Source organism: Myzus persicae, unplaced genomic scaffold (genome assembly GCF_001856785.1).
Source record: "Myzus persicae strain clone G006 unplaced genomic scaffold, MPER_G0061.0, whole genome shotgun sequence".
NCBI classification, from domain to species: domain Eukaryota; kingdom Metazoa; phylum Arthropoda; class Insecta; order Hemiptera; family Aphididae; genus Myzus; species Myzus persicae.
Window position 1 is genome coordinate 537575 of NW_019101002.1, and position 26381 is coordinate 563955.

Consider the following 26381-nt stretch of genomic DNA (forward strand, 5'->3'; position numbering starts at 1 on the left):
TCCACCAAACTTTGAAACAAATCCTACAGTTTCAATTTAATTTGATACAGCTCAAGCCTTAAATTTAGGTTGACACATGTTGAAAACTGGTTTGAAAAAAAAACCCTCGATAAACTTTGCGGACATTTCTAGAACAAATTATTATTATTTTGCTACCTATATTCGAAAAATATCAAAGTTAATATTATTTGGAGTGTGTACGTTTTGAGCAAGTAAATAATTTTTAATCGCTTATAAGTCCGTCGACGTATAATGTCTTGTGCGACGATTAAAAAAGCGTTTGACAAGCGCTGAAAATGCGTGTTGAAAGCAAAATAATATGACTCGAGTGTCGTAGAAAATATATAAAATGGAAAGTAAATTATGCAAAAAGAGAGACATTTCATTTTTACACCGACGATAAAAATGATCGGAAATTGAAGACGCCATAAACGTCACAGACACGTATGGAAATAATAATATTACGCAACCGTCAGCATATTATTATTATATTTTAGTTTCACTTTATCCGGTACAACCTTGTTGCGCCCGTTGGAGCTGCAGTGTTCCACTACATAATATTTTACACGCACATTATAGTAAATAAAATAATAATAATAATAATAATAATAATAATATAGTCGAGAATATTGTGCACGGCAATGGGAAAATCCATCGGTGTACGGGGATTGGCGTGTGTTTAACGCGTCTGTATGTATAATACACCGTATTATTTCTTTTCCCGTTTATTATTTGAACGTATACACGATTCGTGGGGCTCGTCGCCTCCGATCGCTCAACAATGGATAAGGAGGATGTGTGTGACTGTAGTGGGCACCTACACACACGTATAAACACACATAATACGCTTGGTTTGCACACGTATCGTTGGTACATTCAAATTCCTCTGAATTTACTGGGTCAGAGGAAAACCCTCATGTCTCTCGCTCGGATCGATAAAATCCTTTCTCTACGCGAGTTTTACTTTTTGTTATTACCCGTCCGGCGCGTTTTGTACAGCCCCCTCGGTTGAGCTCTACAGTCTAAACCCTTTTGATCCAAATAATAACCTTTAAAACTTTATGTTTTGTGATATTATATTCGTATCCCGGTTCCCCGCACTAGTTTCAATATAGCCAAATTACATCAGCTGTTGTATTTATTTGAATATTTTATACCGATAAACGAATAGTGAATAAAAAATAATTTTGATGTACTATAATTATTACAATAATATCTAACGTTGACGCTTCACTGTTCTCGATACGTCAATCATTAATAATAAGAATAATATAAATATACTTTGTTCATTAGCTGTTTAATGTGCATAATGTATGTATATTCTGTATTTAATAAATACATTAATTAAATAACTTGCTGCTGTTTGTATTTGGATTATTAACCGAAAATCATACTATTAGCGGAGTCTGTAGTTAATTTCCATATATATTTTTATTTATAAGCTGGACGAGACTACTAAATGCAAAAGGTGTCACGCGTGTGGAGTTTAATTGAATATTCAATGGGTGACCGAACCTTTTTGGCCACGGCCTGAAAATTCTAATTAATTTAGCTTGTAATTAATGTTTTTCTTCGAATTATTTTGCTCTGTACCATCTCGCCTTTATCTTTACATGATAATTTTGCTAGAATCGGACGTGTTAACTGATGAAAGTAAACATGTTATAAAAGTAAATATTCATTGAATATTGAAGGATGAATAAATAATAATATTATAATATAGTTGTTGGACGGATAGTTATTACTGTTATTAAACTGTAGGTACACTGTAGTAGTTATAACCTACATACATATTTTAGCCTTTAGGTGAAGTTTAAATATTTCGTTCTACCTTCCGCAGACCAAAAGAGCAATTCCATATATTTTTGACTTTATAATATGAATAATAACAGCCTTCATTATTAAACAAAATATAAGTAAGTAAATTAATTGTATTGCTCAAATGCAGTTTTAAAACCATTTACACATCATGGGTACCACAAAATTATAATATTATCTACTTTTATATACTTATTGTTTTTAACTAGAATGAATTACAATTTCAAAGATATACTTATTTTATTATTATTTTTTATTTTAATATTATTTTAATCTTATGAATTGAATAGATTTTTATCTACTCGTTTATACAAAATGCCATAGATGGTAGATAATAGGAACTACATAAGTGTAAAAAAATAATAATTACAAATTTGACGTGTACTCAGGTTTTAGTTATGTTTACACAGAAAAAATATTAGTCAAGTGTGATGTAAATTAACGAAAAAAAACTGCTTAATTAAACAAAACAATTTGTTTAATATCACCTGCAGCACCTAATTGTTTTGGTGTATATAAGACCACGGACATCACAAGCTTCGACACTTACCTGGTGGTCAAGCCACAGTGGTATTATATCATATGTTGATAAATTCTATTAAATTTCAATCCGACCATAACACAAAAATGAGTGCAAGTGCAGTTTTTTTGGTTTTGGCAATCGGCCTTAGTGTAAGTATTCCTAATATATATAAACAATATTATAATTTGAATTATTTTTTATATTGAACTTTTTACTGTTGGTAACAGTTATAATAAAATAACTGCAGTTTACATAAAACAAAAAAATAAATCGTTATTACTTAGGTATATTATATATTTAATGTTAAAAATAAATATGATCTGAATAGGTATGATGTATGAAGTTTAAAAACTTTTAATCTATAATATTGTATTTTTATAATAAATATTGAACTTACCTAAGCTCCGTAATTTAAAACGATTTTTGGAATTTGTATTTTACTTTTAAATACATTCTATAAACTTTTAGACACATTATTATTTCTTACAAATAATAAATGTACCTATACTTACTTATATATAAAATATATGCACACAATTACATATTGTATAATTTATGCATAGTTAATATTGTAATCTTAAATGCAATTAAATAATATAAATAAGAATTACATTTTTTATTTAAGTTATGCAAAATAAATTAAGTAAAATGACATACTTACATTAAATTTAAAATTTACAACAATGAAGCCTTATTTAAAATTCAAAACATTGTACATAAATTTAAAATGCTTTATTTATTTTGAAACTTGTTATTTTCGAGAATTCAGATAACTCGCAAAAAATAATTTAATAAGTGTTTTCAAATGTAGGTACCTACCTATTGTATATTTCATTCATTTTCGTACAAAAATGTTTTTTTTATAAAGATTAAAGAAGTATTTTAAGTATAGTAAAATATTGTAAAATATTTAAATTATAATTCATTAATAATAAAACTTCTATATTGTATAATGCATCAGACAAAAAAAAAATAAAAAATAAGAAATAAACATTAAAAATTATATTTTTAATTCATTATTTTATTTCGAGTATAGTAAAGCTATAGTGTTTGTTGTATACTAGAAAGTTCATTGCATAATGACATCGTGCTGCATTTTAATCATAAAATTAACAACTAGTATTAAATTAACGTTTACTTATATAGTTATTTGTTTTTAATGAAATATGACTCCGTCAAATTTAATTATAACGAGACAATATAATTAGTTGATAGAATACATTAATACAATGTATTTCACAGTATATTGTATAAAATTGAGTAATGAATTATAAATTTAAATAATAAATAATTTTCGAATAATATCAACATTACCAGGAATACATTTTTTTCGTTATACTTAAACTTCCAACAAATAAAATTCAGATTGTTAGGCGAATTTATTAATCTTTTATTTGTAATTTATTATTGATATGTATTCAAGAAGTAAATAAATTGTAAGTAAGCATTAGATCCATTCGGTGAAATTTAGAGTTTTCACAATAGAAAATAATTTTGCATTAAATATTGTATATAAAACTATTACATTACGAAGTAATACAATTTCAATGAAAATAATATTATCATTTCCAAAGTTTTTGCAAGTTGAATAGTGGCATATTTAGCGATGACCGTTGTGGTTTTATGTTTGGTGAAAAGGGTTAGTATTGTAAACTGTAATTCGTCATGTTACGCATGACGCGGTGTCATGCAGAGTAAAAAAATTGTGTGTTATAATTATTTTCATACAAACTAATTTTACAAAAATGAAAAGAAATTGAAAATAGTTGTGGGGTATTGTGTGATGCTATATTAATTAAACATTGTTTTTGTTAAATACCTACCTATATATTATTCGTTATCTCATTGAGTAATTGCTCAATCATTATTAAAACAAATTTAAAGTTGAATCAATATCTACATACTTATCTGCTGATTAATTGAGCGAATCGACATTCTAACAGTTATACTCTAAATTCAATCTTACCAAACTGAAATCCATATCAGAGTCGGAAGACTTGGTTCATTATTATAGTAAGTTAAAATAGTTAAATTATGATATTTTTTAACTAGTTAGTTCTGTTCCACAGGCTATAACACAGACGAGTAATTAGCGTAAATTATCACGTGGAAACAAATACTCATTAGTTTGCGGTCGATACCTATCTGGTTGTAATTTATAGTATGAGAGCTAATATTTTTGGAACATTCCAAAAAGTCGTTTATAGCAAATGACTGGTAGAAAAATGAAAAGTAAAATAAAATATCCAACTGAAATAAAATAAAAAATGTATCACTCTAATCTACCACATATCCCTGACAGACAAAATAGAGAAAAAGGAATACAGTGTTGTACTGTATCCTTTAAGGTTTAATAAACATCCTGTGCGTCTCAGCACAAGTTTCTTATGTGAATCCAAGAACTTTAGCTTTCATTGTTTGAAACTTGCAGAGTTACCATATCTGTCAACCAAATTATGTTCATTCACCAAACGGCTAAATTCAAAAGCTCTTGCAAAAATGTTGATAAGAAATGCCTACGACCACTGATCTATGACACTATAACGGAGATTCTTATCATCATGATAAATGTAAAATTAATACAATGTAATAAAAGTCCACATAAAAATCGAATTGAATTAATTAAAGTAATATTGTAAACTTAATCATTACTAAAAAAAATATGTTTTAATTGGTTTCTTTTTATTAAGGAAATTATATTAATTTAATAAATTATGTCATATTGGTTTTATATTAGAATAAAATAGTAGCTGTAGTAGCAGCGGACTGTAGATTTACTTTGTTATGCTGAGTTGGAAAACAGTTTCATTTTCAATCTTTAAAAAGGGAAAAAATTTAAAAAAAATAGTATTCATAAAATTACTATTTGAGTTGAAACTAAATATCTTTATGATTAATATATTTATATTGTACACTATAATAATATATTTTTATCTATTATCAACTATCAGAGTCGTTATTTGTTTTATATTAATATAAATTATACTATTGAATGTGTTTACATTTATTATGTATTCATTTTTTTATACATTAGCTAATGGTATTTAATATTTATAAAACAATTTATTTCAATGTTGGACTATTGTACTGTTGTCTTAGATAAATTATTATATCTCAATTATTTAACACAATTATTTAGTACCACATAACATTATATTAATTTTTAGTTGGATATCAGCAGACCGACTTCGTGAATGTTTTCACAATTCTTATTTTTCATTGAAAAGTTTTAAATTAATTTATAGCAGCATTTTTTAATTATCCTAAAAAATGTATTCACCATGCACTACAATAGTTATAAATAATAATACAACTGTGATAATTTGTATTAGACGACTTTTTAATACTTAAATTGTAATTTTGTGTAGATTGCTTGTGGCTTGGACTTGTCTAGACGTGATGGTATCTATCCAAATTTAGCGAAAAGAGATGGAATAATAATGTCACCAGATCGTTTGGCTATAATGCTAATAAATCGTGATCATTTAAAGAAACGAGATAATATTGTAGAAGATATGACGAAAACAGGAATGCCTGATGTAAGTTCTACGAATCGTGGGAATTTAATGAAACGAGATAATATTGTCGAAGCTATGACGAAAACACAAATGTCTGGTGTGAATCCTATGGATAGTGGGAATTTAGTAAAACGAGATAATATCGTAGAAGATATGACGAAAGCGGGAATGCCTGATGTCAGTTCTACGAATCGTGGGAATTTAATGAAACGAGATAATATTGTCGAAGCTATGACGAAAACACAAATGTCTGGTGTGAATCCCATGGATAGTGGGAATTTAGTAAAACGAGATAATATCGTAGAAGATATGACGAAAGCGGGAATGCCTGATGTCAGTTCTACGAATCGTGGGAATTTAATGAAACGAGATAATATTGTCGAAGATATGACGAAAACACAAATGACTGATGTAAATCCTAAGAATAAAGCCGTTGATTCGCCTTCCGTACCATCATTAGTTAAACGATGTGTTAGTGTAAGTACATAATATTAATCATATTATCATATTTGTTAATGCATATGTCAGATTTTTTTTTTTTAGTAAATGCTAAAAGTATTATTAGCAGTTATTAGTATGTTAGTTTTTGATGTAACTCGTAAGAGTTATTTATTCGAAAAATTAAATGTTTTTATTTTATTATAAAAAATGTTATATAAACATAATATTTTCCTACTCCTTTTCTAATTTTTTTTTAGAACTTTATTTTGTGTTTTTTTTTTTGTGATGTAAATATTATATACTAATCTTTTTTTACTATTTGATGCGAATTTAGGATAAGCAATGTATGTGCTCTGATTCACAAAGAAATGTAGAAAATAGTGAAGTTGGGGTAAATATTTTCACAATATATTATGTAGTATAAACATACAAGGTATTCAATTTGTATATTAATTCATTTTGTATTTATTTAGGAAACAGAAATAATGGAATCTTCATCTAGCTCATCACAAAGTGAAATAAATGAAAGGGTAAAAAATAATTCTATAAAATAATCATAGGGACTTGAAAACTTTAACAATTATTTTAAGAATATTTTTTCTTGAAAAATTTTGACTAATTTCAAGTTATTTTTAAACCTGACATATTATACGATTTTGACTTATAAATTTAAAATAATATGATATTATACAGTATTATAATACAGATTATAAGGAATATACTATTTGAGAAGTTTTTGGAACAAATTAGCATACTAAAAATATACAAAATGTTCATGTTTCAACATTTATTAGAATATTGTTTAGTTTATGTGTTAAAATAAGATGAAATAACATTATATTATATAATGAGTAGTATCATATTAATATTTATTTAAGAACATATTTTTTGGGATAATTTTTTTGGGAAAAACTAGTTTAAAAAAAAAATACAGTTAATATTTATGTTTTAATATTAATTATGTATTCATTTAGAAATCAGAAAAAAGGGAATCTTCATATTACTCATCACAAAGCGATACTGAAGAAGTAGAAAATATGGATTCGGTAAGATAAATATTGGATCTTGAACATTTTCACCATTATTATTAGAATATTATTACATTTTGTATACTTTAAAAATATTTTGACTACAATTAAGCTATGTTTTACATATTATTTGCTGTAGATAGGTATTGGCAATTAGTTGTACTATAAGTTGTAATAATATGAAAACTATAAATGATATATTAATATTATAATAATAATTAGTTCAACCTTGGTGCCATATTAATAGTTTAAAAAAATATCATGATAATATATGATACAATATTTTTTGAAAAGGAGGTTGTCCCACTGCAGTCACCACTCAGACTTGTTTCATGTACTTATACAATATTTTACTATTTATCATGAAATTTGTTTGGAACACTTCCATAGTAATAGTGATCTACTAATGGTGAAATACATTCAACATCAACCTGATATACAGTTCATTCATTTTTTAGCATATAAAAAATGTTAAACTTATTATATTCTATAATACATATTTAGGGTAATCAATGTATGTGTTCTGGTTCAAAAACAGAAGTAGAAAACCGCGAAGTTGGGGTAAATATTCTCATAAAATATAATGAAATATAAAGATACATAATATTTATGTTATAATATTAATCATATTAATTTTGTATTTATATAGAAAACAGAAGAAAATAGATCTTTATCTTGCTCATCACAAAGCGAAAATGAATTAATGGAAAAAGAGGAATCGGTAAGACAATTATCGAAATATTAAACCATATTATTGTTTTCTTTACACTTTCAAAAAATGTGTCTAATTGCAACATATTTTAGACTTGAATCTACACAGTACACACACACACTACTACTTGCAGTATGTTAATTTTGAGTTAAAATACATTAATATTATAGAACATAAAAATATCTAAAAATAAGATATTTGAGATAGTTATTGACACATTTTAATCAGTTCATAACAAGTTGAAATAATGACTATAGTCATAAAATATATTATGAAATATTCATTGATGAAAAACACTCAAAAACAATAAACAACTTACTCACTTGCTTACATTTATTACTACTTAATTATATTTAACTAAATTATTTATGTAATACTTATTTAGGGTAAGAGTTGTATTTGCTCCGGTTCAAAAACAAATGTAGAAAATCGTGAAGTTGCGGTAAATATTTTCAGAATCTATTATGTTATATAAACGTACATAGTACCTATTCATGTCTTAATATTGAATTTGTATTTATTTAGAAATCAGAAAAAAATAAATCTTCATCTTGCTCATCACAAAGCGAATCTGATGAAAACGAGAAAAAGGATTCGGTAAGATAATTATTAGGACTTGAATTTGTCCACCATTAATATTATAGGTACTTTTATTTTACATAAATTTTCAAAATATTTTGTCTAACATTACAAGCTATTCATTGCACGAATTACACTTTACACTCAGTGTGTCGGTGTTAACTAGCCTATAAGTTAAAATAATAGAATATTCTATTTTTCTATAGTATTATAACACTTACGAATATTATAATATAGAGATGTTTTTAGAAAAACGAGTTCAACATACTTATCATTTTACTTAGAGTATTATATTGGTATTATAATAATAATTAATGAGAATATAATATATGACATGTTTTTGGGGAGAAAAAAGTATTTAAAAAAAACATATGTAATATTCGAGTTTTTATATTAATTTTATAGAAATCAGAAAAAAAGAAATCTTCATCTTGTTCATGTGGATCTGATAAAAAGGAAAAAAAGGATTCGGTAAGATAATTTTTAGGACCTCATAATGGTTAGCATTATTATATAATTTTGTATTTTTTCTACACTTTCAAAATAGTTTGACTACTATTACAAGCAATTTTTCACTTTTTCACCCAAATATATTCACACTTTTACACGCAGCATTATGTTGTTGAATATAAGTTAAAATAAGTTAAAATAATAAAGTTTTAGATACTATTATTCTCATTTAGGATATGATATTAAATATGTTTTTGGAAAAAATAATTCAACCTACGTATTTTACTATTACAAAGAGTTACTACCATAATAAAAATTTATTATAAAATATTTTTTGAAATAGTTGACACACCATCTCCACACAGAATAATTTTTCTTACCAATACAATAATTTACTATTTTTATCATTGAGTTAATAATTAACACATGTATGATGATAGTGTTTTTTTTAAATTTGTTATTTGGTGAATTACATTTAAAATCAACCTACAATACAGATCCCTTCAATTTTTAAATCGTGAAATACATGTTTATTTTATTTTATTATGAAACACATATTTAGGATAAGAAATGTAAGTGCTCTGATTCAAAAACAAATGTAGGAAACCATGAAGTTTTGGTTGAATATTTTCAGAAACTATTATAATATGGTGTACACCTACTTAGTATTCATATTTTAATATTAAATTTGAATTAATTTAGAAATCAGAAAAAAAGAAATCTTCATCTTGTTCATCGGACAGTGAATCTGATAAAAAGGAAAAAAAAGATTCGGTAAGATATATTTAGGGTCTCTGCAATTTTCACCATGATTGATATAATATTATTTTCTTTTATACTTTTAAAATATTTTGACTTATTTTAAAATTATTTTTGACTTGCCTTTAAGAATTGATAAATTAAAATAATACAATACTATATTGGCAGTAATATAATAATAAGTATAAAGAATATAATATTTTATATGTTTGTGGAAAAAATTAGAAAAAGAACAAACCTAATATTCAAGTTTTAAGATAAATTTGTATTCTTTTAGAAATCAGAAAAGAAGAAATCTTCATCTTGTTCATCAGATAATGAATCTGACAAAAAGGATAAAAAAGAAAAAAAGGATAAAAAGGATAAAAAGGATAAAAAGGATAAAAAGGATAAAAAGGATAAAAAGGATAAAAAGGATTCGGTAAGATTATTATGTGAATTTTAAAATTTGAATCATGAAGGTTATATTATTTTTTTTGTCAAAATGTTTGACCAATTCCTTGCTGAATACAGCATGTAACTTTTGACTGGCCTATAAGTTAAAAAGCGTTAAAATAATAAAATATTATATTCGTCTATTATAATAATATTTACTAAGAATATTAAACTTGAGTTGTGTCTAAGAAAATTTCGTTTCTAAAAACTTACATAATATTTGAGTCATAATTCTTCTTACTTTTGTAATTGTTTAGAAATCAGAAAAAAAGAAATCTTCATCTTGTTCATCAGATAATGAATCTGATAAAAAGGAGAAAAAAGAAAAAAAGGATAAAAAGGATAAAACGGATGAAAAGGATAAAAAAGATTCGGTAAGATAATCATATGGATTTTAAAATTTGCACTATAAAGGTTATATATATTTATTTTCAAAATGTTAGACTAATTTCTTGCTATTTAATGAATACAGCATGTCAACTTTGACTGACCTCTAAAGTTAAAACCGTTAACATAATAAAATATTATATTAGTTGTATCATAATAATATTTATAATGAATATTAAACTTGAGTTGTGTTTAAGAAAATGTAGTTTTTCAAAAACTTACCTAATATTTAAGTTTTAATTCTTCTTACTTTTGTTTTAGAAATCAGAAAAAAAGAAATCTTCATCTTGTTCATCAGATAATGATACTGATAAAAAGGATAAAAAGGATAAAAAGAGTGAAAAGGATAAAAAGGATTCGGTAAGATAATTTTTTTTTTTAAATATTCACCATTATTTATATAATATTAATAATTTTTACACTTTTAAAATATTTTGACTTACTTTCAAATTGTATTACAAAAAACTATTCATACAATTATAATACTTCCAGTATGTCGGTTTTAGTATATACATTAAAATAATTTTTATTTAGGATATACTATTTGAGAGTTTTTTTGTAAAAATTTAGTTTTTAAAAAACATACATTATATTTGAGTTTTAATACTACCTATTTACTATTGTATTTAATTAGAAATCAGAAAAAAACAAATCTTCATCTCGTTCATTAGACTGTGGATCTGACGAAAAGGGAAAAAAGGAATCGGTAAGATTTGAAACTTTTCACAATTTTTAGTATATTATTATTATTATTATTATATCTCATATATTTATTAGCTGAAATCCCGATATTATCCACAGAGATTTTATTATATCTAAGTGGATTTTACACAAAACCCAACTTTCCAATTAATTCATTCGTTTTAAGATAATAAATTTAATATATAAATAAATAACATAAGTAATAAAATATAGATAATAATAATAAACATAACACATTTTATAAAATTTACAAAAATTATGAATAACAATAACAATTTCAGGTGCTAAATAAAAGCTTATGCTCATTTGCGAAGCCACTTAACCTAAGAAATATCTGTTTTTTACGATTGTGAGTTTTAAATGGTAATATTGAAGCATACGACGCGCGATGTAGTATAGTATGGCAAGGAAATTTAAAATTATTTCGGGAGTTAGATAAGGAGCATCAATACGGCAATCAATTAAATTGCCTATAAATAATAAGATAGCCTCAACGCAACTATCTTTTCTAGAGTCGATATCAGTCTTGACTGTGCTTTTGCTTAACTAGTCGGTAGTCGTGAGGAGGTTGATCAATATTCAGAATAATCGATGATGAGTTTAAACAACAATTCTGGATACTTTCAGCGGAGGAAAGAATCCACAACTGTATAAGGGTCAAAGAGTACCTACTGAAGAATATGTCTAGAATGAATCAGTAAATTTCCTCCTGTGAAGCCCACAACTTAAATTCTATAGATAAGCGTAACACAAAACCAAGCGTCGTTTTGTCTTTCCAACACGTTGCTTCAACATGGGTGGGGAGGGGGGGGTTAAGTTCAGTATAGAGGCTAAATATAACACCTATATTTTTTATGCAAGGTTCTACTCGACTCAAGATTGGAGTTATTAATGACATAGGTAAAGTTGGTAGTAGACCAACCTAGAGGAAGACAAAGAGTAGCATTTATCAGCATTGAATTAAACCAAGTAATCTCAGAACTAAGTTTTTTTGTAATGAATAACAACTGTCAGCTAATGTATCAATTCAACTAAAGAGTTTGAGCTCATCAACAAACAAGGAACAAACAAGATAGAATAAGATTTTTAATTATATTAATAAATACTGAAAAATAATAGGGTACAAATGTCCTCAAGTGAACATCCCAAGACATTTCAATAACATTGGATTTATGGCCAAATGGAGAAAACCATTATATCATGGTTTTTAGTTATATATTATAAATGTTCATAGTATTCATGTTTAAATATTAAATCTGTGTTCTTTTAGAAATCGGAAAAAAAGAAATCTTCATCTTGTTCATCAGAGAGTGGATCTGATAAAAAGGAAAAGAAGGATTCGGTAAAATAATTTTAGGGACTCTAAAATTGTCACCATTATTAATTTAATATTAATATTCTTTTTGCACTTTCAAAATATTTTGGCTTATTTTAGAGTTTTAACACGAAACTATTCACACAATTACACACAGTATGTTAGGTTTAGTCCATAAGTTAAAATAACATTATTTTTTTTAGTATTATAATAACTAATATTATATAGAATTAACTGTTTGAGAAGTTTTTGTGAAAATTTAGTTTCTAAAAAACTAACCCAATATTTGTGTTTTAATACTACTTACTATTGTATTTATTTAGAAATCAGAAAAAAAGAAATCTTCATCTTGTTCGTCAGATAACGAATCTGATAAAAAGGACAAAAAGGATAAAAAAGATAAAAAGGATTCGGTAAGATAATTTTATTGATTCTAAAATGTTTATTATTATAAATGTAATATTAAAATTTTCTTACACTTTGAGGATATTTTGACTTATTTTAGAATTTTACTACACGAAACTATTCATACTATTATACGTATAGTACGTCGGATTTTAGCTTATAAGTTAAAATAGTAAAATAATTATTATTTTAAATATACTATCTGAGAGGTTTTTGTGAAAATGTAGCTCTTAAAAACTTACATAATATTTCAGTTTTAATACTATTTAAAATTATATTTATTTAGAAATCAGAAAAAAAGAAATCTTCATCTTGTTCAAATAGTGAATCTGATAAAAAGGATAAAAAGGATTCGGTAAGATAATTTTAAGGACTTGACACTTTTCACCATTTTTAGTACATTATTATTAGTTTTATTTATTTATTGGATATGTTAAAATAATACAATATTATATTGGAAGTGTTAAAGTATTATTTAGTAAGAATATTATACTCGAGTTGTTTTTAAGAAAATTAAGTATTTAAAAAACGTACATAATATTTGAGTTCTAATACTACTGTTATATTTATTTAGAAATCAGAACAAAAGAAATCTTCATCTTGTTCATCAGAGAATAAATCAGATAAAAAAGAAAAGAAAGATTCGGTAAGATAATTATTGGGACTCTAAAATGTTCACCATAATTCTTATAATATTATTTTTTAAGTTTTTAAAAATATTTTGGATAGTTTCTAGCTATTTATTAAACAAACCTTTTAGCAATATTGGACCCAGTATATCAATTTTCACTTATGAGTGAAAATAATATGATACTAAATTAGTAGTATTATAATAATATTTGAGTTTCAAAATAAATTTGTATTCTTTTAGAAATCAGAAAAAAAGAAATCTTCATCCTGTTCATCAGATAATGAATCTGATAAAAAGGATAAAAAAGATAAAAAAGATGAAAAGGATAAAAAAGATTCGGTAAGATAATTTTAGTGATTATAAAATGTTTAAGACTATAGGTATAATATTAATATTTTCTTACACTTTCAAAATATTTTGACTTATTTTAAAATAATTGTTGACTTGCCTATAAATTGATAAGTTAAAATACAAAAATATTAAATTGGCAGTAATATAATAAGAGTTATTAAGAGTATAATAATTCAGATGTTTTTGGGAAATATTAGAAAAAAACATTCAGTGTATTCGAGTTTTAATTTTAAAATAAATTTGTATTTTTTTAGAAATCAGAAAAAAAGAAATCTTCATCTTGTTCATCTGAGAGTAGATCTGATACAAAGGAAAAAAAGGATTCAGTAAGATTGTTATATGTATTCTAAAAATTCACATCATGAAAGTTATAATATGTTTTGTTTTTGGCAAAATATTTGACTAATTTCTTGCTATTTAATAAATGAACATATTAACACTTGTACGCGCAGAGTGTCATTTTTGACTTGTCTATAAGTTCAAAACAATTAAAATCATAAATTATTATATTGGTCGTATTATAATAATAATTATTAAGAATATAATATTTGAGTTTTAAAACAAACTTGTATTCTTTTAGAAATCAGAAAAAAAGAAATCTTCATCTTGTTCATCAAATAGTGAATCTGATAAAAATGATAAAAAGGATTCGGTAAGTTCATTTCAGGGACACTTAAATGTTCACCATTATTAATAAAATATTAATATTCTGCTAGACTTTCAAAATATTTAGTCTTATTTTTGAATTTTATTACACGAAATTATTCACAGTATTGTACGTGTATGTCGGTTTTGACTAGGTAGTCTATAAGTTAAAATAATATTATTATATATATATAGTATAATAAGAAAATTATTAAGAGTATTATTTGAGTTAGAGGTTCTTGTGAAAATGCAATTTTGTATAATCGTACATAATATTTGAGTTTAATACTTCTTTTGTATTTATTTAGAAATCAGAAAAAAAGAAATCTTCATCTTGTTCATCAGAAAACGGATCTGACAAAAAGGATAAAAAGGATTCGGTAAGATAATTTTAGGGACACTAAAATGTTCACCATTATTGATAGAATATAAATATTCTTTTTACGCTCTCAAAATAATTTGACTTATTTTAAGCTTTTATAGCAAACAATTCACTCTATTATACTCAATATACCTATATATAATAATATGAAAATAATATTCGAGTTTTGATATTAAATTTATATTTTATTAGAAATCAGAAAATAAGAAATCTTCATCTTGTTCATGTGGATCTGATAAAAAGGAAAATAAAGTTTCGGTAAGCTAATTCTTTGAACTTGAAAATGGTCAGAATTATAAATATAACACATTTTTCTTCGCACTTTAAAAATAGTTTTACTAATATTACAAGCTATTATCACACTTTTGCTCGCAACATATTGTTTTTGAATTGCTTATGAGTTAAAATTAGTTTAACCTATCCACCGTTTGATTATTAAAAAGAGTCACTATAATTAAAATGATCAATTAATAAATAGCTGTTGAAAAAGTAGCATAGCTGTTACACCATTTGAACTCAAAATTAATTTTTTTATTGGTCATTGTATTTATATTTTACACATTAATTTTATTAGTGATCTGCTTAATGATAAAAAAAAAACACTAAAAATCAACCCAATATACAGATTTTCCCCGTTTTTAAACATGTAAAATATATATATTACATATTTTAATATATTCCACTTGTTTAGGGTGGTAAGAGTTGTAAGTGCTCTGATTCAAAAATAAATGTAGAAAATCGTGAAGTCGGGGTAAATATTTTCAGAATCTATTAAGTTATATAAACATAAGTAGTATTTATATTTTTATTATTAAATTCTTATTTATTTAGAAATCAGAGAAAAATAAATCATCATCTTCCTCATCACTCAGTGAATCTGATGAAAACGAAACATATGATTCGGTAAGACAATTATTGAGATTTGAAGTTTTCCACCATTATATTATTATTATACTATTATCTTCATTTCATTTTTCAAAATATTTATCACACAAACCTTCTAACACTATTATACGCAGTGAGTCACTTTGAACTTGCCTACAAGTTAAAATAATATAATATTATATTCATAGTGTAATAATAAAATTATAAAGAATATAATGTTTCATTGGTTTTTGGGAAAATTGAGTTAAAAAAAAAATATAAATACTATTCGAGTTTTTAAATTAATTTTTTTTATCAGAAATCAGAAAAAAAGAAATCTTCTTCTTGTTCATGCGGATCTGATAAAAAGGAAAATAAGAATTCGGTAAGTTAATTCTTTGGCCTTAAAAATGGTCAGCTATATTAGTGTAATACATTTTATTCACACTTTCAAAATAGTTTGAGTAACATTACAAACTATTATCATACTTTTGCTCACAGCATTTTGTTTTTGAATTGGCTATGAGTTAAAATAAGTTATAATTTTATAATTTCTTATAGAATAATTATAATTAAGAATAATACAATAATAAAGATGGTCACCCATCCGAGAAACAAGTGGACTAGGACAAAGTGCTAACAGTTAAAATGTTTTTGTTTTGAATAATATAATTGTATTGTTATTTAAGAATAATTAGATTTATGAGTAATTACTGTTGGGATTACATTTTTAGGGAAATACACGTGAATATTCTGAGTCAAATACTGAAGAAGAGAACCGAGCAATCATGGTGAATATTTTATACACTATTTTGCAAAAATTACAATTTTTAACTATTTGTATAAAACAAATATATTTTATTTGTTTAGAAAAATGAAAATAAAAAATCATCAACTACGTCATCACGCAACGAGAATGGTAAATGTGGAACAACCGGATCGGTAAATAATATTGCCTTCATTTTATTTTGATGATAGCCTATAGTTGTTTTAATGAACAAATACACATTAATAACCACTAATTCTATTTTAATAAAGAGAACTGTAAATAATGTTCAAAACGTAGTAGTTTTAAATTATTAGAAATAGATTAAAAATAGATACCTGACGAACTGTTCTTACCTATTTCTTTCGTAATTGTTTGTTAGAGTGTTGGCAGAAGTTATTCCGAGTCGAAATCTGATGTAGAAAACAGTGAAATTATGGTAATCATTATTATTTTCTACAAAAACATGTCATACATAGAAGTTTAATTGTTTTGACACTGATAAGACATATTTTATTTGTTTAGAAGAAAGAAAACCAAAAAACCTCATCTACATCAACACGCAGTGAAAGTGGCGGTGTATCTGGAATACGCAAATCTGTAAATTACCAATTTTCACAAATATATTATGACAGTAATATTATGTTATATTATTTTGCTATACCTATGCTTTACAACTATTCAATAATAGTTTAACTTTGTGTAAACATTATTATTCAAATTATAGATAGGTAGATCGTTTTAATTATAACTATTCTTATTAAATATATTTCTCATACATATTTTTAGAATAATCAACAAAATAATTATTCTGAGATGGATACTGAAGAACAAGATAATGCAATGACGGTGAATAATAACACTATGCACATTAAATAAATTTAATATTTTATTGTAATGCTTTTAGTAACGATATTTTATTAATATAGTTAAATGAAAAAAATCAATCTTCATCTTCATTATCAACCGGTGGAAGTGGTGAAAATGAAATAAACAAATCGGTAAACAACTTTGTTGAATGATATGTTTTCTTCTAATATTTTTTAATGTTTTCGAAGTTATTTCAACTAAAATATAAAACGCACATTAGTTAATAATGATAACATAGATATTGTATCGGAATTTATTTTAACAAGAAAGTATTTTTGTTTTTTTTTTTATTAATCAACCCTCGTCAACATAGGTCATTGGTTGGTTATTTTTAATAGGGTTTGAACTATACTTCAACTATACATGGTATGGAATATAATGAGAGGCCCATTTTATTTTTTAGGGTAAACAATACAGTACTTTTGAATCAGAAACAAATGCTGAAATGAGGCAAACGATGGTAAATAATATTTTTTTTACGTTACCTCTTAAATGATGTAAGTAAATAGTATAAGTAAACTTAATAATTTTTTAACAATCGATATTTTTAAATTAATTTTTCAGAATAAGGAAAATAACAAATCGTCATCATCTTCAGTGACACGTTATGGAAGTGGTAATAAGGGAGGAATAAATTCGGTAAATACGTTTACTATTACAATTTGTTATTTGCTTTACATTTTTAAAATATCGTTCTGAAAAAATTATAAAAACTTTACTCACACCATTTGACGTGGATGTTTGCTTTAATATGTGTTATAAATATTGTATAAAAAATATTTGTTGAATTTTTCATATAAAGTATCATTCAACGTTTACCTAAATCGCTATAATTTTTATTTTATGATTGTTAAATAATATTTCTTATCCATATTTATAGTACGATCAAGAAAATAATTCTCCCGAGTTGGACACTGAGCAACAAGACAAAGGAAATTCGGTAAATACTAATACAATGGACTTTAAATAAGCCCAATATTATATTGTAACTTTTGAAGTAACAAAATTGTCTTTATTCAGTTAAGTAGAAAAGGCGATACTTCATCTTCATCGTCACGCTGTGGATGTGGACAAAATGTAGTAAACCAATCGGTAAATAATAATGCATGACCAAAGTATTATTTTTAGTTTTTATTAATAATTAAAATAATAGTTTGTTTGATTAAAGTTTTCGTTTTAAATAATAATACTACGAGACAAATGAACATGAATATATTTGAATATATTTATTAAAATTTTAGTTTTTTTAGTACGATGGTATAATACATATAGGTACTATACATACATGAACACACCACATGACTATATCATGTTTAGCATTAAAAATATGTTTAATATAACGATTTTGTAAAACATTTAAAATTAAAGGTTAAATTAAACAAAACATATTATTTATATACTAAATATATTATTGTGTTTAACATTTAATATTATAATTCATATTTTATTATTTTTAGGGGATAGAATATAGTAGTTCTGAATCAGAAGTAGATGAAGAAAATATGACTGAATCAATGGTGAATACTGCTAAAAATACTAATTGTTTATATTTATTAGTATTATTTGTATTATTTTAAATTTGTTCATTTTATTGTTTTTAGAAGAAACAACAAAGGGAATCATCTTTGATCTCATCGTCAGTAAGTAATATTAAACTTAGTTACTATTTACTAAAAAAATTGTAATATGTGAATAGCGGGTACACTTTATTTTAATAAAGTTACTTAATAACCATTTTTAAAATGCATATTGCTAACAAATTCAAATATTATTATACATAATATATGTTAAATCTCAACAAAATAAATAACTGTATTCAAGTCAGTTAGTAGTGTTTATTACTTAAGAGTACACGTACATTTTAAAATAAAATAGTATAATGTTTCTCGATTTATTTTATTTTATCGATTTGTATTGTGCAGGGTTATCAACGTAGCATTGCAGAGTCAAAATCTGAACGTGGAGAATCAAATACAATTATGGTAATTATAATTGTAATAAATTTGCATGAAGAATAAAACATTTACAAGGGCATTATGTTACTGAAATATCGATATTTCATGCCCTTTTTGTTTTAAATCATAATTTTCAATTTTTCTAGAGTAAGGGACAATCCACATCGTCTTTATCGTACAGCCAAGGAGGTGAAAATGCAATGGGAAAAGCGGTAACTTACAATATTTTTCGACCATAATTTATTAACATCGCTTGAATACATTATTTATTTTTTTGGAATAAAAAATAAAAACTAAAGCCACTTTTATTTATCTTAAACACTGTAAAAAAATAATGATAATTAATTAACATTTTTATTAGGATTTGTGGAAACAAAATTTTAATTCATAAGTTATTCGTGAAAATGTTTAAAAGAGAAACAGAAATGTATTTAAAAAATACATGATAAAGTGAGCCACTATAAAGTGCATTATAATTTATAGTACGTGCTCATAAATTACCTTTGTATCATTCAATGTCTAAAACATATTATATATACATTTACTTTGTTTGAGTTTAACACTCAGATATTTATCGTAGTAAGAATAATTATTACACTATATTTATGAATAAACAATAAATTAATCACACAAAGTGAATATATATATATAAATATACACACACAGTATGTCTCAAAGGTATCCTCTATCACCCTAAGTATCTGTGTGGAAAATCAATGATATAATATTTAAATGTGGGTTTTTCAACAGTGACCTATAACCAAAAATTCTACTTGACATCATAAATTCCAAAAAAAATTAAAATTTTCGTTTTATCCAGTTTTAGAATGAGGGAAGCGATTAATGCTTTATTCGTTTTACAGTGATGTTTGTGTGTGTGTGATTAAGACGTGTAGAAGAAAAATTCTTAATTCTTTAAATCTGAGAGTGGTTATTGGTAGAAAATCTAGTTGGCATTTTGAAAGAGTAAAAATTAAAATTCAGTAGTTAAATACCAGTTCTTGACTAAATATAAGCTATTTAAAATACTTATTCAAAAATTGAATTTCAATTTTTTTAAACTTTTTTAATTTAACTTTATTTAATAATTATATATTTTGTTGAGAAACTTTACATTAAACTATATGTTTATAAGGCATATGAAAATAGATTAGAACCGTATATAGAATGTTATAATGCAATTTAAGTTGATACGTTAGCATACATTTTTTTATATATTTAATATATCAGTTCATTTTTTAATTGATTCTTTTATTTAGAAAATGGGACAATCGAAATCTTCTTCCACTCTCATTTCAGAAGGTAAAGAGGAAATGAATATAGCGGTAAATATTATTATTTTGACTATTTCGTAACATTGTACTCATCGTAATACCAAACGCGTATTTTTTTTTTTTAAGACACAAAAATCTGAATCGAGTCAGTTTGAGCGCAATTTGGTATGCAGTTAAATTATAATTTATAAATCAGTTAAAATGTATTTAACAAAGGATGTCTTATGTCTTGTAGAATTATAGCGAATATGATAATCAAGAAGAAGAGGAAAACCACTCCGAATGCGGCTGTCAATGAATTCTGTAAAGTGCAGTTGTATCTAATATTATAATATTATGCTGCTATTGAATGTTATGTTTTTCAGTATCTTTTAAGAGTCAATACAATTTTAAATACATTTTATCGTTATCTAAACTAATAACTGAGTTGTATTTATTTTGTGCGTTATGGCACCCAAAGAAGTAAAATATGATATTTTAAATTACCTTTATACTAACTCTTAACAATACTTCGGCATCTAGGGTCATTAGTATATGTTGTTAGGGCATTTACCTGGGGATACTATGCATTATCATATCTTACTTTAAAGTTGGACGAGTTAGTAGAGAATTATTTTAAAAATTGTTTTGATTACTTTGACACAAAATCAGTCGATTTAATAATGAAGAGACCAATACGTCATGTTTAAAACAGCTTCACGGGGCTAAACATCTAGGTAAGGTTAGTAAAGTTTTCAATATCTTAAATTTATATTTTGTACTCCATCAGTCGGTCCTATCACGGGAAAGGTATAATAATATTAAATAATAATTAGTTGAGCTACACGCCTTATATATTATAGTTTCCCCCTTTTGTTTTATAGTTCCAAATATGTACACCTTATGATATTCATATTTTGTATTGAATTTTTGTATTTTAATTTTCTTATAATGCAGAGATATTTTTGTAGGAGTCGTCACACGGAAATTGTTTACTGCTTTGCGAAGCTTTTAAATCTGAATTCTACGAAACATTAGTTTATGTAAGATTTAGTTGAGCTCGAGATATTATAAATTACTTTATTATAATCATATATTAATATAATAAATTATTTATTTCTGTTCCGGGCAGCTTGAGTGGCCTTGCATTTGGGTATGCGATTTCTTTGTACTTTGGCTAGATATTGATTGTGGTCAGTGAGGTGCTGTGTACATTTAATTTCATTAGACTGTGTCCTTGATATCGTATGATAGCCTTACAATAAAATATAAATAAATATACTTAGATAGGATCTGCAGCGGTTATGTATGGTTCGATAATATTTAGTTACAAAGTACTCAAAAGTGTAAAAAAAATCAGTCGTTGAGTCATGTACAGAATTGATTTCATTACATTGCGGGTCAGGTATAAAAAAAAAACAATATTAGTTATTGGGTACTAAAAAGATTATTTGGAGGTACCATGCGATCACGTTCGGTTCAGTCACTGTAAAAAATATAGGTAATATAGAAAGGCAAAGAAAAATAAGTTCCCGAGGTAAAGAAAATATGGCCTTGGAAACCTTTTGATAATCATTGACTACCATTGACATATCACATATTATTGAATACACATTTTAAATCATTCTTTTGAATATTGGTCAGCGTGGTATCAATGTTTATCCTGAATGACTGGGTTTGTATTTATTTTATAAGTTTAACTGCATATTTGCATCTTATTAGTAATTGAGTGTTAAATGACTCATGTTAAATAAAAGTTTTATTGTTTTTGTGGATAAATGTTTTATAAAAAAATAAAGCTTCTTTTAAGAATACACTTCATTTTTGAATCATTATAGTTAAGATAATATTTAAATATAAATCAGTGCCGTAGCCAGGATTTTTTTCAGGGGATGGACTACAATACTTTATTGCTAGGGCCAGGGTATACCGGTTATAGTTAGTCTGATATTTTTTTTTGGTGGGGGAACTTAAGCCCCAAATCCCCTTTAGCTACGGCACTGACATAAATGTTTAAATGTTTGAAAGTTTAAAGGTATGATAATTGATTATGTTATAAAGAATTAAATCATCAATTGGTTGCTTGTGTTTACACGCCAATATCAAGTCATTTATAAAATTACTTAATAGTAAGAACGTTATCTGTGTTTGTACGTGATTTTTTCCAATATTTAAATTTTCAAGAAAGTTTAATACTTATTTGGTAGTTGGCCTCGTTTATGATAGAATAAACCCACTAACTAGATTCAATTTGGTTTCAGAAATCTAACTTCAAAGCTGAATGATGAATATTTTTTCTACTATAAAACAGGTTGACAATCACACAAAAATCATTGAACATAAGTAGCATATGCTACTAGATATTTTTCCTCTGCAAGGAAAATTGAGGAATCATGGATTTATTTTTGGGTATAATACAGTGGAAAAAATATTTAGAAGCATTTTACACTTTATTAGGAATTTAATTAATTTGTTTTTATTGTTGATTTAAGTTTTAATGACATTAAAGAAATCGTCACAAAAATCGGCCTCGAAAACAGCGATTAGAAACAAAAAGTTATAAAGTTATAACCAGTACAAGAACATTTCTATGTTAAAAATATAAGATTGTAAAGCCAATTGAAATGAATCCCGCTCAGAAACTCGACGAGTTTCATATTGCATTTTTATTTTAATAATTATTGTGGATGAAAAAAATACGTAATTTTATTAAGAAAATGGCTATGGGTGGTTTTGGTATCAATTCATAAAATATATTATAATAAAATAAGTATAATTGAGTAAATCAAGTTGTTAATGTAATTTTGTCAAATTGTCTTTTTCTTTTAGATACATTCAAAATGTTAAATTATAATAAGTACCTACCTCACAAACATATCTTAATCACAGCAAAAATATATCGAAAATTGATACTTAATAAATATATTTTATTCGTACTAACAATTTGAAAAACGACAAAAACTGAGTTTTGCTTTTAGAATCATTTTTCGAACTCTATGATTTATGGTTGCTATCAAATTTGAAATAGCAACACGACACAACATTGTACCAAGGTGAGTGAACCGACACGAGTGTAAATAAGCACTCACGTGTCATATCGGTTTTAACAATGACACAATACATTTTAATAAAGTACAATATAATTTGTATTCAGTGTATTTCATAAAAACCTCAATACAATATGGTACATGCATTGATTTTATTTTCAAAAATTTGATGGGTTTTTATTGTGTGCGTTTTTACTATTGGATAATATTTTAAATGTATAAATTATAATCGTATAATTTATAATGTACTTAAACAATTCATTTGTTCTACATTTTATAGTGATTTATGTAGTTATGTTTAAATAATATGTATAAGTTACAATCTATTAAATTCAATAGCATTTTTTAAAAATATAAATTTATTTAGAATTATAATATAGCCTCGCAGTCATCCTATAAGGTGTAGATCAAACCTTGATTCTATGATATATTATATTTCTCATCTGGTGCTATATTTGTAACCTTCCATCGCTATACTACGGAAATTAAAAAATTATTTACTCCGTGTTTAATGCAATTAAATGCAAGTTCATTACTTCACTTGTTGTTATACATCTTGAATTCAATCCCTAATTATGAACAATTTAAAGATAGAATACACACAGTAAAATATCTTGATGATTTATTCAATTTTAAGGCAATTACAAACATTGTTTATTTATTATCTTTGTACTAAAAATGTAATAATCATTTAATTGTATGAAGGAACTATTTTTGTTGACAAGACATTTTACTAGAAATTAGAGTTCACTGATAATTTGAGGTGTAGAAAAAATTAATATTTAAAAATCGATATTTAGAAATTCGTTACTACGGTAAAGGGATTTTATTAAAATATTTTTAGTCGATTTTGGATTGGTCGTAAGACTTGTAACGTTAATTCGTTTTTTATTATTCTCAGTGGAGATTCTATTACATTATATTATAGTTAAAAATGCACATTTTTGTACTCAAACTAAAATTAACAGTTCGTCACTGAACCTATAATGTTCATTTAAAATTATTTGCATTCTACGAAATGTATAATTTGTTTAATTAAATTAGGTAAAAACATTTTGTTTACATAGGCATTTGTAAGAAACACGAAAAGTCACCTTTTTTTTTCATTAGGTTTAAAAAAAAAATAGAAAAATCTGCAAGTGCTTCACAAAAAATATCAAATTTTTACAACAATCTAGTTTCAAAAGAATCATTAAGAGCAACCGGTGAAAATTTAAATACCAACATGACGAGACTTTAGTAAGTATCATACTAAATAACCTACACCTAACCTAACCATAAAACAAATAATTACAGGACAATGCGAACGAAAATGTATATATTTTATACTTCTTAATTTTTATAGGACCGTGGGCAACAGTTATAGTAAATCAGTAAACAGATACTTTATAAAATTGGTTTCATTTCCAAATCAATAACAAATATTTTATATTTTAATAATTTAATAATTCGAATATGAGTCATTAGACCTTTTGAGGATCTATAATATAGTATCAGACATGGTACAAAAAACCTGTGGTGTGTACAATGCATACCTGTTTTTTACGACAGTGCTTGTAATTCGTATAATATTCATATAGACTTAAAAATATAATAACCATCCTAAGATATACATTATACAAATTAGATAATGCCACTGTCATAAAAAAAAAGAACTTAAAAAATGGTAAAATAATAATATTGCTATAATAGACTTGAAAAAAAAAACAACTATTCACTTATTAGGTAATAAAGTATACTATCAAATTCCGTTTTGCAATAATTACAATTTTATAATTATTATGTTGTACAAAAATATAATAATTTAACTGTATTCGAGTATTTCACAGCTAACTGATATATTTATATATAATAATATATAACATAATATTATAATGTTAGTGTGTAAATTGCGTGTAAATGAGTGGTTTCAATAAATTACTATAAATTGAGCGACTGCATATAAATACGGAAATGTAAATTATACCTACATAAGAAATGTGGTTTATGTGACCATCCTTATATATTTAAATTTTAAAGTTTAAACAAGAGAAACGAAGCGGCTCACAATTTATGCAGACACAACGAAAACCATTTTACCCTTCTCATTAAAACTTTAAATGGTCATAGTTAGAAATCCTTTTGTTCAATATTAGATTTAAATTCATCTAAATTTTTTTTAAATGCATTTTCTACTCAAGTAGTCGTAATAATGATGTACAGCGGAGCGAGACGTAAAAATCATTGTTGAACATTATTATCATTGTTATATTCCATGACTGACAAAAAAAAACATTTTTTATATTCCATATTTCCATTAAGTATATAATTTATATGACTTTACGTTATTAGCAGTGTACGGCTGTACGGTTTCCATTTGCTTTTATTTTCAGAAGACTACTTTAATCAGTTTTTCGTAATCGATTTCTTCGCATTTATACTGTAGTCACAATGTTAACGACGGTTATCTCTTAAATGAGAATCTCTTGAGTCAGTACATTATTTACTTGTCAAACAATTATTCCGAACGTAAATACGATTACAGTGATTACTATCAGAACAGTGC

The 26381-nt window shown here is 25.3% G+C and overlaps 1 protein-coding gene across 1 annotated transcript; it reads left to right on the plus strand.

Moving 5' to 3' along the window:
* Positions 1–2340: 2340 nt before the first annotated feature.
* LOC111027222 (serine-aspartate repeat-containing protein F-like) lies at positions 2341–21232 on the plus strand. Its single transcript, XM_022305494.1, has 44 exons — positions 2341–2490; positions 5710–6336; positions 6635–6691; positions 6774–6830; positions 7275–7346; positions 7833–7889; positions 7978–8049; positions 8426–8482; positions 8566–8637; positions 9025–9090; positions 9772–9843; positions 10106–10249; positions 10521–10637; positions 10912–11010; positions 11285–11356; positions 12623–12694; positions 12991–13080; positions 13359–13427; positions 13647–13718; positions 13944–14042; positions 14309–14380; positions 14635–14706; positions 15008–15079; positions 15274–15339; positions 15773–15832; positions 15913–15984; positions 16265–16330; positions 16680–16736; positions 16816–16887; positions 17094–17150; positions 17237–17311; positions 17501–17560; positions 17641–17712; positions 17985–18041; positions 18146–18220; positions 18462–18521; positions 18602–18673; positions 19039–19098; positions 19183–19221; positions 19504–19563; positions 19683–19748; positions 20796–20861; positions 20937–20975; positions 21046–21232. The coding sequence occupies exons 1-44, from the start codon at positions 2401–2403 to the stop codon at positions 21106–21108; spliced, it is 3663 nt and encodes a 1220-aa protein (XP_022161186.1). The 5' UTR covers positions 2341–2400; the 3' UTR covers positions 21109–21232.
* The last annotated feature ends 5149 nt before the right edge of the window (positions 21233–26381 follow it).

Bases quoted from the DNA above. Each gene is read 5' to 3' on its own strand.
- LOC111027222 (XM_022305494.1), top strand. From the start codon at position 2,401: ATGTTGATAAATTCTATTAAATTTCAATCCGACCATAACACAAAAATG. The intron at 18,522-18,601 runs GTAAATACTAAT...GTCTTTATTCAG, and splicing joins AACAAGACAAAGGAAATTCG to TTAAGTAGAAAAGGCGATAC. The intron at 19,099-19,182 runs GTGAATACTGCT...TATTGTTTTTAG, and splicing joins AAAATATGACTGAATCAATG to AAGAAACAACAAAGGGAATC.